A 23,372-nucleotide genomic window follows, 5' to 3' on the forward strand; every position below is an offset into this window, starting at 1 on the left:
CGCTTTATCGCAGTCCTTCGTCATGGCTCCGGCACTCAACGATAGTTGTAAGATCTACCTAGATCGCTATCTATTTATTCAAAATATGAGATCTTCTCAGCCTTGACTGCGGCTCTTGGATCGGTCTGGAGTTCTGGAAGGTGTTCTGTCGATTGTCTTTCATTCACCGTATTGTCTTTGTGTGCATGACAATGGCTCGTGCGCACTCTTTGTGGGCATTCCAACACCCACACAACTTGCATTCCAGCTTTTTCTTTACGTGGTTGTATCATCGCCCCATTTCCAAATCGCATTTCCAAAGCCACACTATCTCTACCCCCCGAACGAATATACTATCACACAGCCTTGATACAGAAAGCTGCAAGCGCTCTCGCTATGTCTCATTACACGCCTCAAACCACCAAGGCCAAATCTCATATAGCTCCGCTCGTCAAAATATACGTCTGGCGGTGTCCGAACGAGAGCTGCAGTCACGCCAACGAGACAATAGCTAGCGAGGAGGGCAGGATTAGAGTAATATCGAGTGGTAACGAGCTCCGAGAGCCTATGTGGTACACTAGGAAGTGCGAGAAGTGTAGCGAAGAAGCTGGTAGGGGATGCTGTCTTCTCGAGGTCAAGCTCCTTCCGCCTGAGGATCAAGTGAAGGGGAAGAAGAAGAGGAAGGCGCCAGTGGACGAGGACATCGAAAGGGAGCGCTGAGGTGATATGGTATCTACTCGCAAGCTCGATATATCATTTTTTATTACGTCGACGAAGTGTATGCGGATTGACTTAGTAAGAGTTGAGAAATTCATTTGCTGGGGCGCGCATGTCGCCTTTAGGCTGGTTGTTGGTCTGAGAATGCCATCGTCTGCAACACACGATAACTTCCTTTGTTTTCTAAGCATGGTCATAATGACTGATATCGCACGTGAGATGGGTCAGATCGCGATGTGAACCTTATTCACTTGTGTCGTTGAGAACGCGTCTAGATCTCCGATGTTCGGGTTCACGCGTCGCGCTAAGCCGCATCCGTCTTCGCGCGTTCTCCGGACGCGCAGGCAGGCGTAAACCTCTACTGACGTACCGCTTGAGAGCCAGAGCTATCAACACCCATCGACTGTGATTCACCTGTAAAAACTGGAAGCTTGTGGGGTAAAGAAGAGGGGGCATTGACCCCAACACTCGGTTCTAATACAAGCAGGTAAAGAGGGAGCCATCTCTTGCGGCCCACGTTCACCCTCATTGCGCAGCCGCTGCAGCTCTCAAGTTCCTGCAGCTGATTACACATCATCAAATCCAGCAGTGCGACTTCCAAGGTCATTTCTCCGGAATGGCTCCTCCAGCGTTCGGCGCGGCACCATTGCCGACGTGGGATATGGGGCCAAGATGCGATGCCGAAACATGCCTTATCCTATTTGAGTTGCCATTGGTTGGCAAAATGCGCTGCACGGGGCTATGGACACCACCTGCACTCCCACGACTCTCCATCAGCATATCCGCGCCAGCAAGAGTGAGCGATTATTGTCGTGGCGACCTGGCATGAATCGCTCTAACAATACCTGTTCCTTCGGCAAGGTTGTGGAATACTCAGGCGTTTGTTAGGTACTGCCAACACGGAATGCATCGCGACTCCATCGCACATCGGCATGTGCAAGCGAACATGGGCAATCATGCACAGAGAACGTGGTTCAGGACACCGCCTTTCGGCACATACTGGGAGGGGCCGCTCCTCAATGCGAGACTAGCCCTGAAGCAAGCAGGATGAGCGTTGAAAGTCGCAAGCGAGGAACCAGTGGAAGGGTTCGTCCGCGTTCGCGCAGCGACTTCAAGATGGCATGCGCCTCAACGGGAGCCGCACCTATTCCCGCCTTTCCCGCCTATAACTCACGCCACTCGAGTCAGTAATCTCCCGCCCGAGCGAGCTATCATCCATGGCTCATGACTATTCGCCGTCTTATGCGTGCCCAAGCGAGTCAGGCAGCAAGGGCGAGAAACCTATGATAGGCTCAATTGAGGCCTTACTGACGGCCGCCTCTACAAGTAAAGGGTCGCATCGACATGCAAGGAACCATATTCAGGCTCGGTAAAGGAATGTCATCTCATCATGAGTCTTGCCTCTTCTCAGAACCCGATCCCTGTCTTAAGAAATCCTTCCCCCAGTTTTCATCGACTCTTTCCTATCCACATTGAGAGAATGAAGCACTGTGCAGAGATGCTGTGCTTACTCCTAAACCATGATCTTTTCAAAGAATGCACACTTCATATAACACAACCTACCGAGTGGAGGTTTTCTAGCGCACCAGTTCGCCCACTTTCTTTTGCAACGGCCCACTAAGATGTCTGACCCGAATGCGACGCTCATCGAATGTCGCACCGAGTACGCGATTGGGAGTGCCATCATCGCTGCGAGGTTCTTCACCAGATGGAAGACATTGGGATGGAGAGGCTTCTACTGGGACGACGCCTTCGCATTCACCTCGTGGATCTTTTTCACTTTGATCTATGTTATGGTGGAGTATCTCAGTAAGTTGACTACAGCAAGTCCTTCGGTATTGAATCACTCGACTAACGCCACTCCAGATGTAATGGGTGCGCCTATAGCCATGTCTCAAGAGCAGCGTGAAGCGCTTCCACCTGCAATGCGAAAGTCGATGCGGGAGGGCGCAAAGGGCATGTTCGCCTCTTTCTACTTCTTGATCTTTCTAGTCTGGAGTTTGAAAGGATCTCTCATTATCCTGTTCCTCCGTTTGACGTAAGTTCATATCTGCTTCCAAACAACTGATACTCATTCGTCGGCGCAGGAGAAGCACCAGGCTCTACTATTATGTACAGGCCGTGGCGGGTATCTCGGTCGCTGCGTGTATCGCCGCTATCATCACGCAGACAACACACTGTTTGCCCTTGAGGAGAAACTGGCAGATTCTTCCTGACCCAGGCAAGGAGTGTTCAGCTGGCATCGTCATCAACATCGTGATCGCTGTCGGAAACGTCTTGTGAGTATCAATATGGAATCCAGTGGTTGCAAGCTGACGCATTGAAAGTGTAGATGCTTTGCTGCTGGTCGTACCTTTGTGGATGTTGAAAGATGCGAAGATCAGCCTCTGGCGGTAAGTCCACGCGCGACCTGGACAGAAGCCAAAGCTAACCGGCATCACAGCAAAATTCGCGTCATCTTTCTCCTCTCTCTCGGTCTCTTCGTTATGGGGATGGCGATCGCTCGCTGTATCCTATCTATCGGCTCTTCGGTTGAGGTCGCTCTGTCCTCAGTATGGGCACAACGCGAAGCTGTAAGTCTCACTACCTTTGACATGCCGCATTGCGATGATATCTAACAACTTTGAACAGATAGTGTCCATTTTTGCAGTCAACGCACCCGTCATCAACAGCCTGTTCAGAGCAGAGACGTGGAAGACACGGCACTCTTCCGATGGCTACGTTTCGAAAGAGTCCAACCGATCGCGATCGAACACGGGTACATTGGAAAAGATGAAGAAGAAGAAGACTGGCTTCGAGATCTACAAGATGACGGATATCGAGACGAAGATGACAGACATCGAGACAAGCAGCAAGGAGAGCATGGAGGAGCTGTTCAAGGACCCTATGCTGTCTCCAGTGCCCTCTCATTGGAGATGTTCAGCGCGTGGAGGGAGTCAAGATGGTCGTCCTGGAACTAAGAGCATGGTTTGAACGATGTCAGGGCGAGATATGTGCCCCTTGGGCTATCGCGACAGCATGCCGTTTGGCGCTATTCTACAGCATATAGCTTTCCTCCGCGGAGGCGAGGACGTCATGCACGGCTTCTGCAGAAGCTCCTGATGTTAACAGCGATTACACATTTTTAATAGAGACGACACACATAGCTCGCAACTTTCGCTTCCATCTAGAACACCTCGTTACAGCTGACGGCGACTTGATGCCCACGACAGTCAAACTCATCCCACTTGAGCCGTTGAGATTATGACCTGCAAGATAAGGCCAAACCCAGCAATAGCAGCCACGACGGTGTCCCGAATTGAGTCATGGGCATGTGTTAACGTACGCTAAGGATCAACTCCCTGAGCAACCCCACATGTGCCAAGCTCTTATTGCCGTCCGCGGTAGGCGAAATCCCGTGGGATGACTGGGGTTTCTGGGAAGTGGATCTGAAGAGTCGTGAATTCACGAATGTGTAGTAAACAACAATGAAGCATGAATCATGTTGACGTTCCTTAAGTACTGTTCGCTATCCGTCCCTTCGGAAGACTATCATCTCGTACGCGAAACTAAACACCACCTAACATACACATCATGACATCTATCATCAGCACCTTGGACGCGATCCAGCCCTCACAGTTCTCCACAGACGCCGAGCGCTTCGAAGCCAAAGAAGCAGCGCGTCGTTTACTAACCCGCCTCGAAACGCCATTCGAGCAAGGCTGGAGACTCTCTTTCGAGACACCCGTGCTCGTAGCTGGTGTCCAGACTATTCTTGATCTCGGTATCTGGAAGAAATGGATGGAAGCCGACAAGAAGCATCCGGGTGCGCCAGTGCACTTGGATCAGTTGCTGGAGTGGGCGAATACGAAGGCTGAGCCAAACTTATTGCGTGGGTGTATCGCATTGCGGAAAAGAAGTGTAGTACTGATTTTTGGGCTATAGGAAGGTTTCTAAGGCACATTGCTGCTCTTTATGTAATAGAGGAGACGGATGTGGACACCTGGAAGCCGACACCCTACTCGCTTTCGCTAGGCGACACGGTATCGCATACCGACCAGATCACAAAGTGCGGGTACGTGCAACCCAAGCCCCCGATCTACACTCAAAGACTTCCAGCTAACCCAAGCCCAGCATCGACCATACCATCCCCACTGGATGTAACCTCCCCAGCTTTCTCAAAAAGTACAACTACCGCGAACCCATCGACCTGACTCAGCTCGACAACTACCGCGACATGACCAACGGAACAGACTTCTTCGCTACTTGCGCAGCGGATCCGCAAGGAAAGGGAAGTAGTTTCATGGGTCTGATGACCGCGTTGCGAAACCACAAGATGGACTGGACCGACGTATACGACACCAAGCGAATTGTCGAAGGCGCAGAAATCGAAACTGGGAAGCCATTGTTCGTGGACATTGGCGGCGCTCACGGCCTCGATACTTCGCGTCTGCTGGACAAACATCCTGATCTGCCTGCCGATGTCTTGATCCTGCAAGATACCCCAGAAGTCGTAGCGATGCCCATCGAAGACTTGGACAAGAGGATCGTGAAGCAGGCTTACGACTTCTTCACCCCGCAACCCCAATCGCATGCGCGCGCCTACTTCTTCCACGCCGTACCGCACGACTGGCCTGACGCGGACTGCGTGCGCATGTTCTCACAAGTGGCCGCGGTGTTCAAGAGGGGATACTCCAAGCTCTTGATCTACGAGGTCGTGTTGCCGAAGAAGGGTGCGACCAACTTGATGACGACGCTTGATCTGCAGCTCATGAACTGTACGAGTGGAATGGAGAGGACGGAGGAGCATTGGGCGAGATTGTTGAAGGAAGCCGGGTTTAGGATTGTGGAGATAAGTCGGCATCCCAGGGCGGTGGAGAGCGTTATCGAAGCGGATTTAATGTAGTTGTGAGCTTGTCGCTCCAGATAAGTTCGAACTTCAAACATCCATGCCAGTTGAATGCATACCCTAATCGCATGATCTTCCCCATGCAGCACAGCCTCTTCAGTTCTGCTTCGAGGTCTCCACTTCCTGTGGAAGTAGGAAACACAATGGTGTTTAATGTCAATGGCATGTACATGGTTTCGCACGAAACCATGTGGCAGGTTTGTAGCAATCCGGCACCAATTTTGGAGACGTCGAATCGACCATGCTGCTTGTCGTAGGGTAGGCGATTTGTCTCCGAAGTGAGAGCGTAGATGTAGATCATGTTGCGGATTTCGCCAGGCAGGGAAAGGAAGGGTGATGCTGAGACGGCGGCTTGGTGTGCGGCTGCAGTGGTGTGGGAGGAAACCGGGCCCAGGATCTTGAGGTGGGTTTTTGGTGGTCGTCTTCTAGGCTTGGAGACCTTGGACGGATTTTTGAAGGAAGATCGTGTGGTTGTGGAGGGGTTGTGGCCGTCTGGCTCAGAATTTCCGATTGTGACAGATGAATCCTGGGAGAGCTTTGAGGCATACGAGCCCTCTCTCGTCGGGCTGTTGCAGGATGTATGCATAATACTGAGGAAGTCGATGTGTGGTGCGATGGTGTTGGTGTTGGAAAGAGGATGATGTAGGCTCTAGGGTTGTATAAAAAATGTCACAAGGTGAGTAAGAAGTTGCTTGTAGTCTGTAACGAGCAATATTATTCTGCTATTGTTGGAGTTGGACAATAGCATTATGGGTCACTGCTCGCTACCATACCGCAGCGACCAGTTCACCTTCACTTCTGCCAGTGTCATTGCCTACAATAGTCAGCACGGACCCTATTACAGCACTCGAAACGCAATACACACAATATGACTGGTCCGAACACATTTCGTACTTGGCTTGCGCCCGCCCTCAAAGAGACTCCAGGCATGGCGCCATACATACGCAGCCCGCAACTCGCAGTGAGCGCGCGCGTCTTGAGTTACACATCCAGAGTCGGCACCAGCAACTCGTTCAAAGCGTCACCGCGCTTTTCTGGCCCGCAAACGTACTCTCCTCAAATTCGATCTTCGTGATATGCTGACCAGGGACAACAATGAGTCCGACGTAGCGACTGTTCCAAGCGACAGATGCAGATGGATTTCCCGACTCTTCTACAGCCTTGCGAATCGTCTCCGCTGATGGCGCGCGGTACTCGTGTGCGAGTGCAAGAATGACATTACGGTCCTATATCAAGTCAATACAGCACGACACCCCACACGTCATGACCACCCACTTTGTCTGTGCATTTCATCTGGCCTCCGAATACTCGCCCATCACTGGCGTGTATGCGCAAGTTCTTCCCGATGAACTGGCTCAGCCAGAAGGTGGCTTGCTCGTTGTCCATTCTGGTGGTCTTCTTGGCTCGAGGGAAGAGCCAGCTGTAGCGGTTGGTCCTCCTAGGGGCTAACATTTCGCTTGCCGGGAAAGAGGGACCGCAATGTGGCTGTGTCACACCTGAGGCTGGAGTCGTGGCTGCCCTGTCGGAGAAAGCGAAAGTGCCGCCGACATGGCTTGGCGCGTTTGACGCGTTTGCGCCAAATTTCTGGACTTTGCCCACGCCATGCGACCAGGGCATTCAGCACACACCATACCATGTATTCAATACGGCGGGGCTGCCAATCGGCATTGCTGCGATCAGACAACATCTGCCTCTACGCCAATGGCTCAAGACGCGCATTCTCGCGCACTGCGGTGAGCAGAAGAGGTCCGTATCATTCCCGAATTGCCTTCCTATATGCACGTCACTAATGCGAACACCAGGCGCTCTCCCCAATTTCCTCCCACCGTCTTCTCCCGAACTATCCAAGCTCCTATCGACCTTCAACTCCCAAATCCTCCTCCCAGAACACTTGACCAAAGAGCAACAGAAGCTCGTATACTCGCAAGAAAGCCGCGCAAAACTCGAAGCCGAGCCTATAGAGATTACCTTGGGAGAGGTCACCCTGCCTCTTGAACACCTCGACCGCAATAGGCTACCGAATCGTTACAAGCGGCTCAGGGAGATTTGTAACCAAAGCGAAACCAAGGAGGACTGGGAGAATGTCGTCAGATGCTTGGAGGGATTCCAAGAGGCCGGGATCAAGGTCCACTGGCAGTGGCAGGAGCTCGTTATCAGGAAGTTGAACCTTGCAGGCATGCAGCATCTTGTTCTGAAGGCGTTGCAAAGAGCAAAGGAAACCGGCGTCAAGCTAAACAATTACGGTGTTTTGCGTGCGGTGTTGAGGACTGTGCACGACAAAGCGGCTCTGGCCGATTGGGCACAGGACGATACAATCAAGGCGCACAAACTGGCGAAGCAAGTGGTGGAGCTCATGGAGGATGAGGAACACTATGTAGGCAAGAGACCGGTGAAACCGCGTGGAAAACCAGACAAGTTTGCCGAAGGCGACTACAGAGGGAGGCCATCTGTGGTTGCGCTGCCGACAGAAATGGCTGCTGTACTCGCCGACAGATACGGTGGAGACAAAGAGGAGGTCAAGACACTTTCTAGCCGCCTGGTCCACGCGTTACAGCAGAGCGGATACACGGTACATCTTCCCCCATTATCTTCCTGCATATGCGGACCAATACTGACAAAATGTTCCAGACATCACTAGATGCTATATCTAGAAACTCCGACAAGAGAGCTACTGATTTCGTAAACGTCACCAAACTTTTGGAACACATCACCGACCACTGCTACGAACTTCTTGAGGTACTTATCATATGGAACGCTCTTAAGACGTCTCGCAAAGTGCTCGGCGCTGAAATGCCCATGTCAGAAGAGGCACAGACGTTCGAGACTAGAACAAAGCTAGTATTGATCGAGGGTGTACGGTCGCTGGACGACATGTCCAAAAACAAGGAGGGCAAGCCGCTGATGCCGGCATATGTGCGCTACATCAAGGATACTGTTGAGAAGACCCAAGGAGAAAGTTACGCATAAGAGGACTGGGCGTCAGAGCCAGCGCTGTAGTTGAGAAGCTGCTGTGTAAGGTATAGCATGTATCATAGCACTGGACGAATAAGGGCCGCATCTTTGCCAGTCTAGAACTGTAAATGTATATCAACTCGAAGACTACCCAGAATGCATCCCTCTCCGATGGACATCGTATGCTGCCAGTAGATCGAGGTCATCGAAGACAGAGATGTCGTAATATATTGTTGAACAAACGTCATGCAGGACGGCAAACAGCGTGCCCATTCACTCCATCCTCATTGCCCCAGCTATCTGACTTCCCCATAGAAGATAGCGCAGAGCCGCACCTATCCGCCCATCACCGACGCGCCTGCCCAAGTCACATGCAACGTGTGGCATCAGCAAACATCCTCGTCGCTCCTACCTCGCTCTTACCCCGCCCCCGCTTTTGTGCCTTATAGCCTGCGTGCCCCGCCACCTTTTCTTCCCTTAGCCTCAATCACGCCATATCCGCCAAATCAGCATCGACAACCATGATCCAGGTACGCCCCCAGGTTTTTATATGGGTTTCCTAATGCGGTAGACTATGTTGATATGTTTATTCGTGTTGGTATGACAGGGCTGACGGTGCGGTAGAAGCTTGAGTACTCGGTTGAGGAGCCGCTTAATCGCGAGCCGGAGCTTGAGAAGCTGGTTGAAAGGTATGTCTAGTGTCTATTGCGTGTGAGGGTGAAGGAGACTGTGCTGAGAAGAGACGATGAGAGGCGCTAGTAGGGGACCAGCCGTTCACGCACGGCGTCCTGAAAGCGGGCTCAGTCGATCGTAACCCTTGGATCCGGGATACCCACAGTCCAATTTCAAGATCTACGCAGTCAAGATACTGATAGAGTCTACAGCTTCATCACCCAAGACGGCTACGACCGCAATCACGGCCCCATTCCCCACATCGATGCGAGCACACACAAAGTCTCCGTCACAGGACTCATCAACAATGAACTCTCGCTTTCCATCGCAGACCTCGAAGCACTTCCTCAACACACCGTAATATGCGCACTACAATGTGCTGGAAACCGTCGTCACACCATGCGTACAAAGTTGAAGGAGGTGTCTGGAATTGACTGGTTCGACGGCGCAGTCATGAACTGCAAATGGACTGGACCGCTTCTCAAAGATGTTCTGGAGAAGGCTGGTGTCAAGGTCGATGAAAACAAGCTCAGCGAAGCGCATGTTGCGTTCTCGTGCTACCAGACGCCTACCCAAGAAGACGAGTTCTACGGTGCCAGTATCCCACTATCACGAGCCATGGATCGGGAGAGTTCGATTTTACTCGCCCTTCAAATGAACGACAAGCCTCTTCCACCAAACCACGGTGCTCCCGTCCGCATTGTTACTCCTGGTATTGCTGGAGCGAGAAGCGTCAAGTGGCTTGACTCCATTTCCGTCCAACTGACCGAGAGTCAAAGTCACTACCAGCAGCACGACTACAAAGTCCTACCTCCAGAGGCCGATTCGAAAGAAAAGGCGGAGGAGTACTGGGGCAAGGTCGATGCTCTACAAGACATGCCGGTCAACAGCGTCATTGGAATTCCCAAGTCGGGTAGTACTGTGCAGCGAGAGGCAGATGGGACGATTGAAGTCAAGGGCTATGCTTTGCCTAGTGGTGCAGATGGGCCCATTGTCAAAGTCGAAGTCAGCACTGATGGAGGGGCCTCATGGACAGAAGCTGAGTTGATTGAAGCCTATGAGGGCGAGGATGCCAAAGATGTTGAACTCAAATGGGCGTGGGCATTATGGAAGGCAAGAGTCAAGGCTGAGAAGGGCAAGAATGTTGCGATATACAGTCGGGCGACGGACAAGAGCGGTAATGTACAGGAGAAGTGTCCGAAGTGGAACTTTCGCGGCGTGGCGTATAATGGGTATGGGGAGGCTTCTGGTTTGGAGATTGTCTGAAGGTAATAGTAGGATGGCTGGACGGACGGAGCGGTAAATTGGATTGACTGTGTGCTTTTGGTATCCATATGGCAAGATTAGCGTGGCCTGAATTTCGCTAGCGATACAAATTCAACCTTGTAGCATCGCATGAACCTTATCGCTTGTAGTGCCATTCTTCCTGAAAGATCCATAATGTCTTTATATGAACATGAGCTACAGATACCCAGCACCGCAAATACTCCTGTTACGCTATGCATCCATTATTCGTGATTTCCAACCTTCTCTCAAATCCATCACAGCCCCAGACTCTTTCGCACATTCGTCCGTACAATCTTCTCATACTCGTCGCGCTTCTCCCGCCACATACGCGCCGCATCTACATTTGCTGGACTCTCGTCGTTCGGCTCCGCCAACATGCTCATGACGCTTATCAGAATCTTCTCCACGCTTTGTATGGGTGACCATCGTTCCGAGGCTTGTTCGTAGTGCATGGGGTCTTCGCCGGGGGCGTGCAGGATGGATATGCAGACTTCGCCGTTGGGGTATACTGTTGGTGGTGTTAGCTTCAGTGCTTCAAAACCCATGCTTCTCGCATCTCGCATCTCGCACACATGAATGAAAGTGTCTAGTGCAAGATCGCAAATATGTCCACATCCTCAAACATACCATTTGGATGCCACATCTCCGTCATAAACTTCATCTTCGGCGGCGCAAGCGGGTAGTCTTTCGGGAACCGTAGTTCAGCGGGGAAGACGCCGCCTTCAAAGGGTGTGCCTTCGGGTCCTTGGATCAGCGCTTCCCACACGAACATGTCGTCTTCGCTGACCGGGCCGGCGGTGATGCCTTCTGGCGGGTCATTCGAGAGCATGCGGTATTCTTTGAAGAGGCGCTTTGAAGCTGAGGACGCCATGTTGTGTGTTGATCGGAAGCGGGGGTGTACGGGCGGAGGTGAGGGGGTCGCTCGTGTGCGCGGGGTGGGTTTGGGTTGCGGAAGGTCGGAGTCTTGGTCGCGAAGTAGGGGTATCTGTTTGGAAGCGAGTTGGAAGGCGCGCTGTGCTTCCAACTATGGGGTGGAACAAGAGTGTAGTGCCTTTGTTGGTTGAGTGAAAGTGTTCCGGACGGTGAATGACGATGGTTCCGACACGTCGGCTTTGGTGACGCGGTTTAGCGCCTGGGCACGTGCCCTATCCCTTGCTAGCCACGTGCGCAGGTACACACATGGCAAGCACGAAGAATTACACCTGACGCAGTCATTGTATGCTCCAGCGATTGTAATCACTCGGTATTTGGGCACAGCCACCTGGTGAAGTTTGGGCTCCAGCGTTCATATCGGGAATGGGAGATTTATTGCAAACAGCCTTGAGGTATCATCATCTATCGCTAACCAAACACTTCAATCATGAACCTATACTCAAGCTTCCTACCCTCGTTCCTCGCCCTCGCACTCAGCATGCTACACTGATCGGCAATCTGTTGACCGATAACAGGTGGGCCACAGAAGAAAACACCAATCTTGATCTCATCATCTTTGTTGCCATCTTTTTCGTTCAAACGATCTGCCAACACCTTGCTCATATCGTCGTAGTGTGCTTCCATAATACCCCGAATGTCGGGACGTCCGAAATGTGTAGGGTTGACGAGACCAGTGATGGGCGACTGCGGGTGCTCATCTGTGCGATGCTTTTCGAGCAACCATCGGAATACGTGTTGGGAGATCTGCTTGCGCTTCTGCGTTACGTAGGTGTTGATACGGATATCGAGATCTTCGCTGTTTGGTTTCTGACGGAAGACTTCGTTAAGAAGATCGGAAAACCAGAGGAGGTTGTTCTTGTCGCGGACCATCCAATGTAGGTCGACTCGACGATGGTTCGTGTACGGCGAAGGCTCTTTGGGCGTTTCGTCGGGTGAGGCCGGGGAGTCGTTCGCAGACTTGACGCGCTCGAGCTCGTGATGTTGGAGATCGGTCAGTACACCCGAGAAAGGCGTTATGCCAATACCGGCACTATGGCATGTTAGCAAAGTTCCCGAAGAAACAAAAGCGATGACTTACCCAAAGACCATGCTGTACTCGAAGTCATAGAACCGCTGAGCTGGTGCACCGAATGGCCCATCAAGACCGATCTTGATCGTCTTTCGTCCGTCTTCTTTAGCCAGATCGCGGAGCGAGTTTGTCCAATCACCGTCTGCTTTGATGTGAACTTGCATGGTGTTGTTGATGCAAGTTGACACGGTGAACGGATGCCACTGGAATCGGGATAGCTGCGGAACTTGCACAAAAACGTATTGGCCAGCTTTGTAGTCCCACGGGCGAGTCTTGGGTACTTGCGCAGTAATGGCAACAGTCTCGTCATCTAGTAACTCAAGATCCGCCAGAATAGGGCGGAAGCTTAGGATCAAGCGCCACACACGTTCGCAGAGAACCATGAGAGTAGGGAAAGCGAGCCAGTAGCCAAACATGGGCCACTGCAGCAGATGAGCAGTACCGTGCGCCATCATGAAACCAATAATGGGAAATATTAGTAGATGAGCTAACTGGAAGACCTCGTAGCTCCACTTTCGTATCTGGGGCATGCTCATCAATGCGAGAAGGTAGAACAGGCCGAGAGATGTGAGACCAGTCCATCCTGGCAATGATCGAAGGTAGTCAGTGTATGAACGTGGTACAGCGTCCTGTCCGATGACATTGGCAACTGCGTCCTGTCGATTGGGTTTGCTTCCAAAGACGAAGGAGCCGCTAAGATGGCCAATAGCATGCAACGTTGCGAATACCAATGCGACGATGGACATCTTGATGTGAAAACTCTGCGACAGGTCCCAGTTGATAAACCTGGAGATGAAGTAGAAGCGCCGAAGAAACGTCGAGAGCCATCGCGACATCGATAGGATAAGGAAGAAGAAGGTCGGGTACAGCACACCGGCACAAGTCTTGGATAAGACAGCTCCCCATCCGAACGCAGGCGTATACTGATCGAAGGTAAGGTACTTGACGAATTGCCAGACACCAAACCCTATCATCAAGGTAAGTACCAGGCCAAGGAACATTATCTCAGGCCCTTTGACTGCCCAGTAAGCACGTGCACGCCGGTGGAGGGGCACCTGCTTCAGGTAATCGTCCTCATCTTTTGCTTCTTTCCGGTCTTGTTCCAAAGACGGTATCTCCCATGTCTTGACAGTCTTTGCGAAGATTTCTCGATTGATGTGGTCATCTCGTGTTCCAATGACATTCCTGAGAAACTCATGTCGAGCCTCGTCGCCCCGAGATCCATGGTGGAGGTTATGTGGTTGCGCTTTGGGTGCTATCTCCTTGTGTACTTGATCCAGCTTGCGTTCCAGCTCCCAGTAGTCGACGTTGCCATCTTTATCGTGATCGAGATCGTCAATGAACTTCTTGATTTCGTCATCCGTAAGGGACTGTTGCGGAGCCATCGACGTCCGAGGAGCGCTGGGATAGGGTATGATCTGCTTGGGAGTAGGTGGTGGATCAGCTGCCACATGTGGCTCAACGGCAACGATAGCCTTTAAGGCTTCCTTTGGTCAGTTCCCTGATCAGCTCATTTGTTTGTTGATGGTCCAGGCACGTAGGCCAAGGCCTTGCGATGAAGTGTCGCCAATAAGAAGAATCCATGGATGTGATACCAAGGCGACAAGAGGACCCAAGACGGAGTTGGCGCCGGCGGACGCAACTTGTAACCCTGGCGGAGCGGAACTTGCTTCCTATCGCACTCTCCGCCTGCTGCACAGCCACTCAGCGGTACGACCAAGACTTCCGCCCAGGTGTTTTGGGTTCTGATCATGCAAGCTTGCGCGTCAGATAAGTACATGTGGAGGAGGTCTTCAGCCACGAGTTGCATTGGCATCGCCGTATCCGACGTCAAAAACAAGATCTAGAACCAAATGTCTTTTTCGTGCGCTATGCGAATGATAGCATTGGTCGCATGGCATCTTCCGTGATATGTGCAGTCCGTCGAAACGATTCCTCATCTGACGACCTAGCTGCGATTGCGACATTCATGGAATGCTTCGTTGTCCCAGATTCAAAGACGTCTTTATAAAGAGCGCATAACGGCTGACAAGACCCAGAAACTGAAGACGCGTTGAGGGTTGAGTGGCACGGTCCTGGTGTTGCCCAAGAAATCAAGGCTTGGCATGGAACAGTCGGCACGCGCGACCCATGGCTTCGTCATTGTGCTTTTTGCGCAACGCGTACCGCTATCCTTCACCGTTGTGTGATGGCCGAGACATTTTGCAAGCACCTCCAGATCGACCCACTCTCGGAAGCGTTCATATCTTCCCGCTTTTAGTCAGGGTCTTCTCTATCTGGCCTAAACGCTGGGTCCCGACGTCATTGAAGCCCTGATGTGCCGTCTTTTTACTAGAGAACGAGTCGCCCTGCGCGCGTGGGCTTGCTAAGGCCCCGTAATCGACGATGCGTGCTCGTCTTTCTTTGCGCCACGAGATGCATCCACCCAAGCGTCCTTGTTCCCACGCGTCCAGCATCCCTCCGCTCCTTACCACGGAGCTCCCTCCGTCTTAGTGTTTACAGCAACGGCCTTCAACATGACCACCATGACAGATGCCAGCACTCCCAGCCCGACTGCCAAGACTGGCTCTTCGATACAGCTCACCCATCGCAATGATCGCACCTTCCTCATGGCTGTGGTCCAGTCTCTGGTACGACTAATGCGAACGCGCATCAGCAACCGTCAAGCAGACCACGAGGATGGCTCAATCCGACTCAAGCCCAGCAAATCGAACCTCTCCCAGTGTACCCTCAGCGAACGAACCGTATGCGACATACACATATACGATGTCATACCACCCAACAAAGCAGAGAAGAGCTCGAAGAAGCGGATATACTACTTTGCCGGTGGCAGTTGGCAGGAACCGCCCTCTCCACAACACTACAAGATCTGCGCCAAGTTAGCTAAAGAGATGTCTGATACTTCCATATCGATTGTATCGACACCTCTTGCCCCCAACGACCCCGCGCACAAATCTTTCCCTGTTTGCCAAAAGACATACCGAGCTTTGATGGCCGAAGCGGAAGAGGCTGGAGAGAAAGTGATACTGGCGGGTGATTCGTCGGGAGCGAACATTGCTCTGTGTCTTGTGCTGGAGGCACTACGGGAGGATAGCGAGAACGAAGGGGTCGAGATCAAGCATCTCCCACACCCCGTCGCCATCATGAACGTATGCCCATCGACCGATTTAACTCGCGAAAACTCCGATATCGATAAAGTGGCACCTCGAGACCCTCTCCTCACACCCAAGATCATCAGAGCGACAGCGAAAGCATGGCAAGGAGACTGGGACGCCGCCGATCGCCGCATATCCCCTATCAATGCCGACATTTCACTACTCGCGAAGAAGGGCATCAAGGTGCATGGAATAACTGCTGGATGCGATGTGCTAAGCCCGGACGGCGTCATCTTTCGCAAGAAGTGCGAGGAACACGGTGTCATTGGCGAGTGGGTGCACTGGGAGAAGCAAATGCACTGCTTCGTTCTGACCATGCCGTATGGACTGGTAGAGGCAAAGGATGCCTGCCAGTGGATCGTAGATGTCCTGAAGAAGGAATGAGTTGGGTGACGATGTCTTGTGTCCGAGTAAGAGATACCCTTGCTTTCTGTGCGTGCGCGACCGATTTAGGTATAATAATATTACAGCTTTCTAGCAGATCCTCAAACTTGCACATCACCTCTCGCGCTTTCATACACAACTTCATGTCATACACACTTTCCTTCTCTGGCCGCGCGGCTCCATACTTCACGCTACCCTACCAAGGGTCCCTCATCCGGCTCGATCGATCTCAGACTCGGCTCCCGCGTTGGGCAGGATGTGCTTGAGAAGGCATTCCGTGATTTGGTGCCGTGCGCTCGCCAATATCCTGCAAGACATAGCTGAGCGTGGGTGAGGACGGTGTTGTTATTCGACCACCTGGCAACGCCTTCATAGCGGTTGGATCAGCAACGGCGCTGTGGAACATCTGGCTTGCGATGATGTGCCTCGATGTTTGAATGGGTAAGTTCCTAATCTTCAGCGCGTCTTCAGGGCCCGAACGCCCGCAAGTCCCGGGTTGTCGCGTGGCCCTCACTCTCCACCAGAGTAAGCTCATTGACCGAGAGCCTATATTCGTCTTTCGCTTTCCGCTGCTTCGAACCACTCCCGAACGTCACAACCTCATCAGTCATATCCGGTTTCGACCTTTTCCGCCCCATCTCTACAAACTCGTCGTTGTTCGGGCCTAGGAATCCTAGGTCCACAAGCCGGTTTCGCACTTGGGTCTCTGTCTTCTCATCGTAGAAGTAGTGACCGGTCCTTACGAGGCTCCGCTGCATAACTAATTCAGGTGTCAGAATTTTTCTGGTACACAGTTCGCATATGTGCATTACTTACTACCCTTGAGCGTTGGTATCGTGGCAGCGATCAACGCAAGCTCGAGTTCCAGCATCGACCACAGTGTAGGCGCGACTGTCATGAAAAAGGTGTCACCACCTGGTGGTATCATGCTGGCCTTGACAGTGCGTAGGATGGCGAATGATGAAGCGAACAGTCCAAGGCCCATGAGAACACCAAGGAAGATCTTTTCGCCACGCGGCCGCTGTAGTTTCCGAATAAAGGTTATCGGTATCAGCGAAAATACGAGGTCGGTCGAGATATGCACAGCGCTCGCCGCAACGATGTTCCCAACGATGGCTTCTTGTGGCAAGCACTCCACTTTCTGCGTCAAAAAGATGCTGGGATCCCAGTATATGCTGAATGGCCGGCATTGCAGAAACTGGAACAGCGTCGAGGTTATAGTCGTGAGGATGAGTAGCACGATCGTAAAAGACAGGAAGATGCGCCAGGGACGTGTCTGCTTGATGCGGAGCAAGAGAAGGGCGACTGAGATTTTGACGAGTCCGATGGAAAAATTCCAAAGAGCTTGGCAGTAGAAGACGAGTCGCATGGCTGCAAGACGCGAGTCTGCCGAGACATATTTTGTCCGCTGGCCAAAGCCGTAGGAACATGCTAGGCAGACGATGACATATTTTGCTATCGCAAGGATCTGTAGACATTCATAATCAGCTTCGAGTGCGTTCGGAGTAGACTGCGCCGTACCGTCGCCGCAACCGCCGTCCAGTCATCCATGTGCAGATTCCAGAAAGGACGCACTCTCGACCAAAGTCGTGCAGAGAGTAGCAGGACAGCGAAGAGCGTGAGACTCCCACATACACCGAGAAGAAGAGGCGCCTGGGTGTCGTTGCGCTCAGGACCGGGCATCAGCTGTCTAGATCGCAGCTCCATATCGCAAGAATGAAATAACGGAATAACAACTCCGCGACAGATTAGAAGAAAGGAACTACCCTCAGACGCAGCGTTCACACCTCTCCTTCCTATACTACTGCACCGACTGTTTATCAGCAATCTAGCCGCCATATCCCGTCATCGCCATCGCATAAACAAGCCTCGTCCCCAATCACACGACCCTTACTTCTCAGGCTTCCAAGCCACACGATCATCGTCTCAATAGCTAGCTTGGTTGGCTCGCATTTTGGGGTTCGCAAATACTGCCCTGTTGGCATAAAGTCGCCGCGTGTCAGATGTGTTTCGCGTAGTTCCTTTCATCCTTGTACCCCACAAACTTATGGTCTCGGATGTGATTCCGAGTTCTGAGGGTTATGCAACTGTTGGTTCGTGTTTGAGGGCGGGGGGAGAGGTCAAATCAGTTGGTGGCGGTGAAGGTCGGGGTGTGATGAAGATAAAGTTATCAAGGCACGGGAAGGGCGCAATTCCGAGCTTGACAAATCTCTGCGATTTACCAATACTACATCGCAGTATTGACAGAGTTTGTTATGTCGTAACACTAAGGAAACGGCCTGTACAAGGCTGGGGATATGGTGGGGGTCTTGCCAAGCCCACACTCAAGCCTCGTCTACATCGACTTCATAATCCATTTACTTTTTCATTCTTCCACATACGACCACAGGATCTTGAAATCAGCGCTTCCCGTTCGCTCAGCGGTACTTAAGCAAGATACCGGCGCATTAGTACCTGGGTGGGTGACCACCAGGGAATACGCGCTGTTGTATGTTTTTGCCAAAAATCTCTCTTTTTGCCGAATCGCCCTAGACCCACTTCGTCTGTTTTTTTGTTAACTGAAAGACATGGTTATTCTTTGACCACATCTACCCTTGAACAGAGTAGCGATAATGTCTTCAGCAAGACGTCTTTGGTCTGCCTGGGCAGCGGTAGAATGCTTCAATGCATCCGGGCATAGACAAGCAGCGCGCAGTTCAACTTCTAGCCGTAAGGTATCGTTGAGAGTTCTGAATAGGACCGCTCCTGTGTGTTATTACGGAGTCGTGCATGTCATCACCGAAACTGCTTCCAAAGGTTGCGACGTTCTCAGCCGTGCTTGAGTACTCAAGTCCACAGCATCGAGGTGGCATTTCGATGGAGCAACAAATCCACAGCTGCTAGCATCAACCAGCAGATCGCGCAACCAGACTAAGCGACAGTGTTACAATGTCACCTAGCGATTAGCGATATTCTCATGGCGCTGAGCCGTGGCATCCTTGGTGCTGAGCCCGGTGGCTAACCAGCGAGCACCTGGCGATTGATCCCACTCTCAAATGTTTTCAGCTTGCATCAATTCCGACGGTGCTGCATCGCTGCTGGTCTGAGTCTACGATTCTTCGACGCGACTGTACTCGATAGGGAGCTTGCTCGCGCTACGTGTACACAGATGACCAGCGACATGTGTTCCTGCTCTTCTGTTGTATTGCGGAATCGCATCGGAAATCCGGTTGATCTGAAGTGTAGCGTTTCCCGGCGCGTGTATTGTGGCACTCCGAGTTGGAGTTGTTCGATCCAGAGCGGATGTGGATGAACTCCACGGTTGGAGCAAAGTTGGAGGTGATATCGCGCATACCTAGGTAAGGGCCCAGGATGACGTACGTGATCTCACGTGAAGCGCGAGTTAGGTTTAGCGGCACTCGGTCTAAGTTTCCCAATATCCCGACAAGAGCTGCAACACCAACACAGCTGTTGCTCACGGACGACGCCATGCGATCATCAGGATCCTCCTTGCTCAGACCATTACGCATTGGATTTCCTTCTTTTGCAATCCCGGGTGAAAACTTTGCGTCGTGGTCAGTCTGAGAGCACGTCGTCTTCGCCGACTGAGCCTCCAACACGCGTTACAATGTGCCGAGATGCACGCGCAAGGCTAATATCAGACGTCCCACCTCAGGCCCCGGCTCAACCCTTCGTTCGAATCCACCCCGTATACCACCTGCACTACCAACCGGAGGTCACGGCTCCAATTTAGTACAGCATGGATGTACCGTCGACGTTACCCCGCAGCCACCTGCAGTCGGCTGTAATCATGCATATCACCGCAACACCAGAGCTTTAGAGCCAGACTATCGCCGTTCTAGGAGATGATGGACGGTACAAGATGACTTAAGAATGCTACCTGAATTGCTTATGCGGCAGGTAGCATGGTCTTGGACCATCGCGTCACTGCCAAGCGTGATGGAACGGAAGGATAAATAGTTCGTGTGGGGAAGCGCGATGAGGACTCTACGCAGTCGATGTTTACCTTGGCTGCTTTCACCAAGAGTGTTCCGGTTCAGCTACAATCATGGGCATTCCTTCCGTGAAGCAGGCGTCAGCTCTATTGCTAGGCGTATTCATAACATCTACGAGCGCGCAGTACAACTCCTCGCAGCCACAGAAAAGCGGATATCAATATGTTGACCCTCTCATCGGGACGATCAATGGAGGTACGAACGCAATGTTTCGAAACAACGACCATAATCGGCTGATCACACAAAGGGCACGTATTCCCTGGCGCGACATTGCCATTCGGTATGTGGTTATCTCAGGGACAAGTCAGCGCCTACTGACAGCTGCGAGGGATGGCCAAAGCGGGGCCTGACGTGATCGGCGAAAACCAAGGAGGATTCTCCTCTAACGACTCAGAACCTATTTACGGTTTCTCGCATATGCACGACTCTGGAACAGGCGGCTCGCCATCACTTGGCAATTTCCCAATCTTTGCGCAGGCCGGGTGCGAGAACGACGACATCAACGGATGCCACTACTTCGAATCACAACGAGCTGTCGAGCGTATACCTGGGGCTGTTCATGCCAGACCTGGCTACTTCGATATCACACTGAAGGACAACATCAGGACGGAATCGACGGTCACGAATCGCACAGCTCTATATCGTATTACCTTTCCCGAAACGCCGACGGCGCCGAACGCGACGCTGAGTCCGCACATTTTGCTTGATCTAACAGATCTACCGAACACAAGGAGCGAAGCAAACATCACTGTGGATGCCGAAACCGGGCGTATGACTGGTAGCGGAGTGTTCTCACCATCGTTTGGAATCGGAACATACAGGTCACATTTCTGCCTTGACTTTGATGGTGCAAAGATCAAAGATGCTGGCGTTTGGCAGAACACGCGTGCGACAAACAGGGCAACCAGTCTGAATGTCGTTCCTGGCGATGTGCGACAATCACCCGTTCTCACACCAGCAGGTGGATGGGTGCAATTTGAGAAGCCCACCCAGGGTAATCAGATCCTTGCAAGAGTTGGAATGAGCTTTGTGAGCGAGGATCAGGCATGCGCGAATGCTGAACGCGAAATACCCTCGTGGGGATTTGATGATGTCGTTGCGGCTGCCGAGGCTGCATGGCGCTCCAAGCTAGACGTCATTACGGTTGAAGACGGCGGTGTTGATCTCGTCTTCCTCAAGGCTTTCTGGAGTGGCGTGTACAGATCCATGATCAGCCCACAAGACTACACGGGCGAAAATCCCCTTTGGGAGTCTGACGAGCCCTACTACGACTCCTACTACTGCATCTGGGACAGCTTCAGATCGATTCATCCTCTGATCACGATCTTGGATCCTCACAGCCAAACACTCATGATAAGAAGCCTGCTCGATATCTATCGCCATGAAGGGTGGCTGCCAGATTGCCGCATGAGCTTTTGCAAAGGATTCACGCAAGGAGGCTCAAACGCTGATATCGTGATCACAGACGCATATCTCAAGAACATCACGACTGGCATTGACTGGACACTTGCATACGAGGCTCTCGTAAAGGATGCGGAAGTCGAACCACCCAACTGGGACGTTGAAGGTAAGATTGTGGTTATCAGACAGGCATAGATGCATAACTAACAACTGTCCAGGCCGCGGTGGTCTCGTATCGTGGAAGGAGTTAGGCTACATACCCACCGAGAACCTTGACGTCGAAGGAGTAGGCACAGAGACACGCTCAATCTCCCGAACCGTTGAATACGCCTACAACGACTTTGTCATCGCTTTGCTAGCCCGCGAACTTGGCAACACAGCCGACTACCTGAAATACCTCGAGCGCTCCGGTAACTGGCAAAACATGTTCAAGGCCGATCAACGAAGTGTCATCAATGGTACTGATACCGGCTTCGAAGGCTTCTTGCAGCCGAAATTCCTCAACGGCACCTGGGGCTCTCAGGATCCAATTTTCTGCTCACCACTACTTAATTTCACTGGTTGCTACCTGAACCCCGCAGGTGGCGAGACATACGAAGGTCCTGTCTGGCTGTACACTTTCTTCGCTCCGGGAGACATGGCTACTCTCATCCAGACTCTCGGAGGCCGCGAGCGCTTCGTTGAACGCATGAACTGGCTGCACGAATCAGGTGTTCTATATCTCGGCGACGAACAGGCTTTCCTCAACGTGTTCCTATACCACTATGCCGGTCGTCCCGCTCTCTCCGCTGAGCGAGCCCACCAATACATACCATCTCTGTTCAACGATACTGTTGTCGGCATCCCGGGCAATGACGATAGCGGCGCCATGGGATCTTTCGAAGCCTTCGTCATGATGGGCTTCTTCCCTAATGCTGGACAGGACGTATACTTCGTTATTCCGCCCTTCTTCGAATCAATCTCTATCAAGAATGGCCAGACTGGCAACACGGCGACGATTCGGAATATCAACTTTGATGCGGCTTACGAGAACATCTACATTCAATCTGCCACACTCAACGGTGCGCCCTACACGAAGAACTGGATTCAACACAGCTTCTTCTTAGAAGGCGGTGTCTTGGAGTTGACCTTGGGTCCGCAGGAAAGCAGCTGGGGAACGAAGTCCGAAGATGTGCCTCCTAGTCTTGGACCGTTCACAAATAGCACTGTGACTGGCAAGAGATCTATTGGTGCGGATCGGGGGTGGGCGATGCCGAGGATGGAGTTTGGATCTGGTGGTAGCCAGTGAGTAATCCAACGGAGTGCAACACTACCGATAGCAGTAAGATAGCTTGTATGACTGTGCGCTTTACCACGCGTCAACGATGGCCTTGAAGGTGACTCACGCATGACAAACTGGCATCCTACAGTGACTGTGAACTGTTTGAGGTCAGTGCGCGATGTCACTATTTAAACGGCAGCTTGCAAAGAGTATACACCACGCACACTACTCAAATTACCCAAGCCATATATCCTACACCCAAAATCTGTCTGCGACAGCCGTCATCAACCATCGGTACAGATCGCTGCTTTCAAAAAGCACCATGCCGTCCGACGTTCCAAGCCCAGACACTCAGTCAGAGTTAACAATCTCGAAACCTGATGCTGAAGAGCTCGAGGCCGCGAGAAACGAGCTCAATTCGAATCGAGAAAAATTGGATTACTGGGAAAAGCAATTTGGAACGGTCTTTGAAACGGAGAATCCTTCAATAACATCGCTCGAACCTTCTTCAAAGGAGATACACAAATATAGTCTACTTTGGGAACAGAGCAAAGAGAAAGTTAAGAAACTAGAAGAGGCGGCCAGCAAGCGGAATAAGTAAGGGCTTGGAGATAAATCGACGGAAACGATTGCGCTGTTGTGATTGAACGACATGATTCTACTTTCAAGACTATCGGTT

General features: G+C 52.0%; 10 protein-coding genes across 10 annotated transcripts; 6 read left to right on the forward strand and 4 right to left on the reverse strand.

The window, feature by feature from the left end:
* Window positions 1-2,318: 2,318 nt before the first annotated feature.
* Window positions 2,319-3,669, forward strand: J4E85_002281 (uncharacterized protein; the record flags this gene model as incomplete). The annotated part of the gene is made up of 6 exons (XM_051466560.1): window positions 2,319-2,505; window positions 2,563-2,734; window positions 2,784-2,975; window positions 3,024-3,089; window positions 3,140-3,269; window positions 3,328-3,669. 6 exons carry the CDS (start codon window positions 2,319-2,321, stop codon window positions 3,667-3,669), a joined length of 1,089 nt encoding a protein of 362 aa, XP_051329415.1.
* Window positions 3,670-4,269: 600 nt separating this feature from the next.
* Window positions 4,270-5,581, forward strand: J4E85_002282 (uncharacterized protein; the record flags this gene model as incomplete). Its single annotated transcript, XM_051466561.1, has 3 exons — window positions 4,270-4,567; window positions 4,621-4,750; window positions 4,810-5,581. 3 exons carry the CDS (start codon window positions 4,270-4,272, stop codon window positions 5,579-5,581), a joined length of 1,200 nt encoding a protein of 399 aa, XP_051329416.1.
* A 1,016-nt stretch (window positions 5,582-6,597) lies between these two features.
* Window positions 6,598-7,036, reverse strand: J4E85_002283 (uncharacterized protein; the record flags this gene model as incomplete). The annotated part of the gene is made up of 2 exons (XM_051466562.1): window positions 6,598-6,810; window positions 6,860-7,036. The coding sequence occupies 2 exons, from the start codon at window positions 7,034-7,036 to the stop codon at window positions 6,598-6,600; spliced, it is 390 nt and encodes a 129-aa protein (XP_051329417.1).
* A 182-nt stretch (window positions 7,037-7,218) lies between these two features.
* Window positions 7,219-8,551, forward strand: J4E85_002284 (uncharacterized protein; the record flags this gene model as incomplete). The annotated part of the gene is made up of 3 exons (XM_051466563.1): window positions 7,219-7,330; window positions 7,387-8,153; window positions 8,213-8,551. The coding sequence occupies 3 exons, from the start codon at window positions 7,219-7,221 to the stop codon at window positions 8,549-8,551; spliced, it is 1,218 nt and encodes a 405-aa protein (XP_051329418.1).
* Window positions 8,552-9,057: 506 nt separating this feature from the next.
* On the forward strand, window positions 9,058-10,474 carry J4E85_002285 (uncharacterized protein; the record flags this gene model as incomplete). The annotated part of the gene is made up of 3 exons (XM_051466564.1): window positions 9,058-9,066; window positions 9,161-9,225; window positions 9,421-10,474. The coding sequence occupies 3 exons, from the start codon at window positions 9,058-9,060 to the stop codon at window positions 10,472-10,474; spliced, it is 1,128 nt and encodes a 375-aa protein (XP_051329419.1).
* A 275-nt stretch (window positions 10,475-10,749) lies between these two features.
* UBC7 (Ubiquitin-conjugating enzyme E2 7) lies at window positions 10,750-11,366 on the reverse strand (the record flags this gene model as incomplete). Its single annotated transcript, XM_051466565.1, has 2 exons — window positions 10,750-11,003; window positions 11,123-11,366. 2 exons carry the CDS (start codon window positions 11,364-11,366, stop codon window positions 10,750-10,752), a joined length of 498 nt encoding a protein of 165 aa, XP_051329420.1.
* A 470-nt stretch (window positions 11,367-11,836) lies between these two features.
* On the reverse strand, window positions 11,837-13,882 carry J4E85_002287 (uncharacterized protein; the record flags this gene model as incomplete). The annotated part of the gene is made up of 2 exons (XM_051466566.1): window positions 11,837-12,458; window positions 12,507-13,882. The coding sequence occupies 2 exons, from the start codon at window positions 13,880-13,882 to the stop codon at window positions 11,837-11,839; spliced, it is 1,998 nt and encodes a 665-aa protein (XP_051329421.1).
* A 1,131-nt stretch (window positions 13,883-15,013) lies between these two features.
* Window positions 15,014-16,036, forward strand: J4E85_002288 (uncharacterized protein; the record flags this gene model as incomplete). Its single annotated transcript, XM_051466567.1, has 1 exon — window positions 15,014-16,036. The coding sequence occupies one exon, from the start codon at window positions 15,014-15,016 to the stop codon at window positions 16,034-16,036; it is 1,023 nt and encodes a 340-aa protein (XP_051329422.1).
* Window positions 16,037-16,503: 467 nt separating this feature from the next.
* On the reverse strand, window positions 16,504-17,405 carry J4E85_002289 (uncharacterized protein; the record flags this gene model as incomplete). Its single annotated transcript, XM_051466568.1, has 2 exons — window positions 16,504-16,796; window positions 16,853-17,405. 2 exons carry the CDS (start codon window positions 17,403-17,405, stop codon window positions 16,504-16,506), a joined length of 846 nt encoding a protein of 281 aa, XP_051329423.1.
* Window positions 17,406-20,361: 2,956 nt separating this feature from the next.
* Window positions 20,362-22,720, forward strand: J4E85_002290 (uncharacterized protein; the record flags this gene model as incomplete). Its single annotated transcript, XM_051466569.1, has 2 exons — window positions 20,362-21,598; window positions 21,651-22,720. 2 exons carry the CDS (start codon window positions 20,362-20,364, stop codon window positions 22,718-22,720), a joined length of 2,307 nt encoding a protein of 768 aa, XP_051329424.1.
* Between the last annotated feature and the right edge of the window lie 652 nt (window positions 22,721-23,372).

Source organism: Alternaria conjuncta, assembly GCF_024043145.1.
Source record: "Alternaria conjuncta strain BMP 0040 chromosome Unknown scaffold_3, whole genome shotgun sequence".
Taxonomy (NCBI): Eukaryota; Fungi; Ascomycota; class Dothideomycetes; order Pleosporales; family Pleosporaceae; genus Alternaria; species Alternaria conjuncta.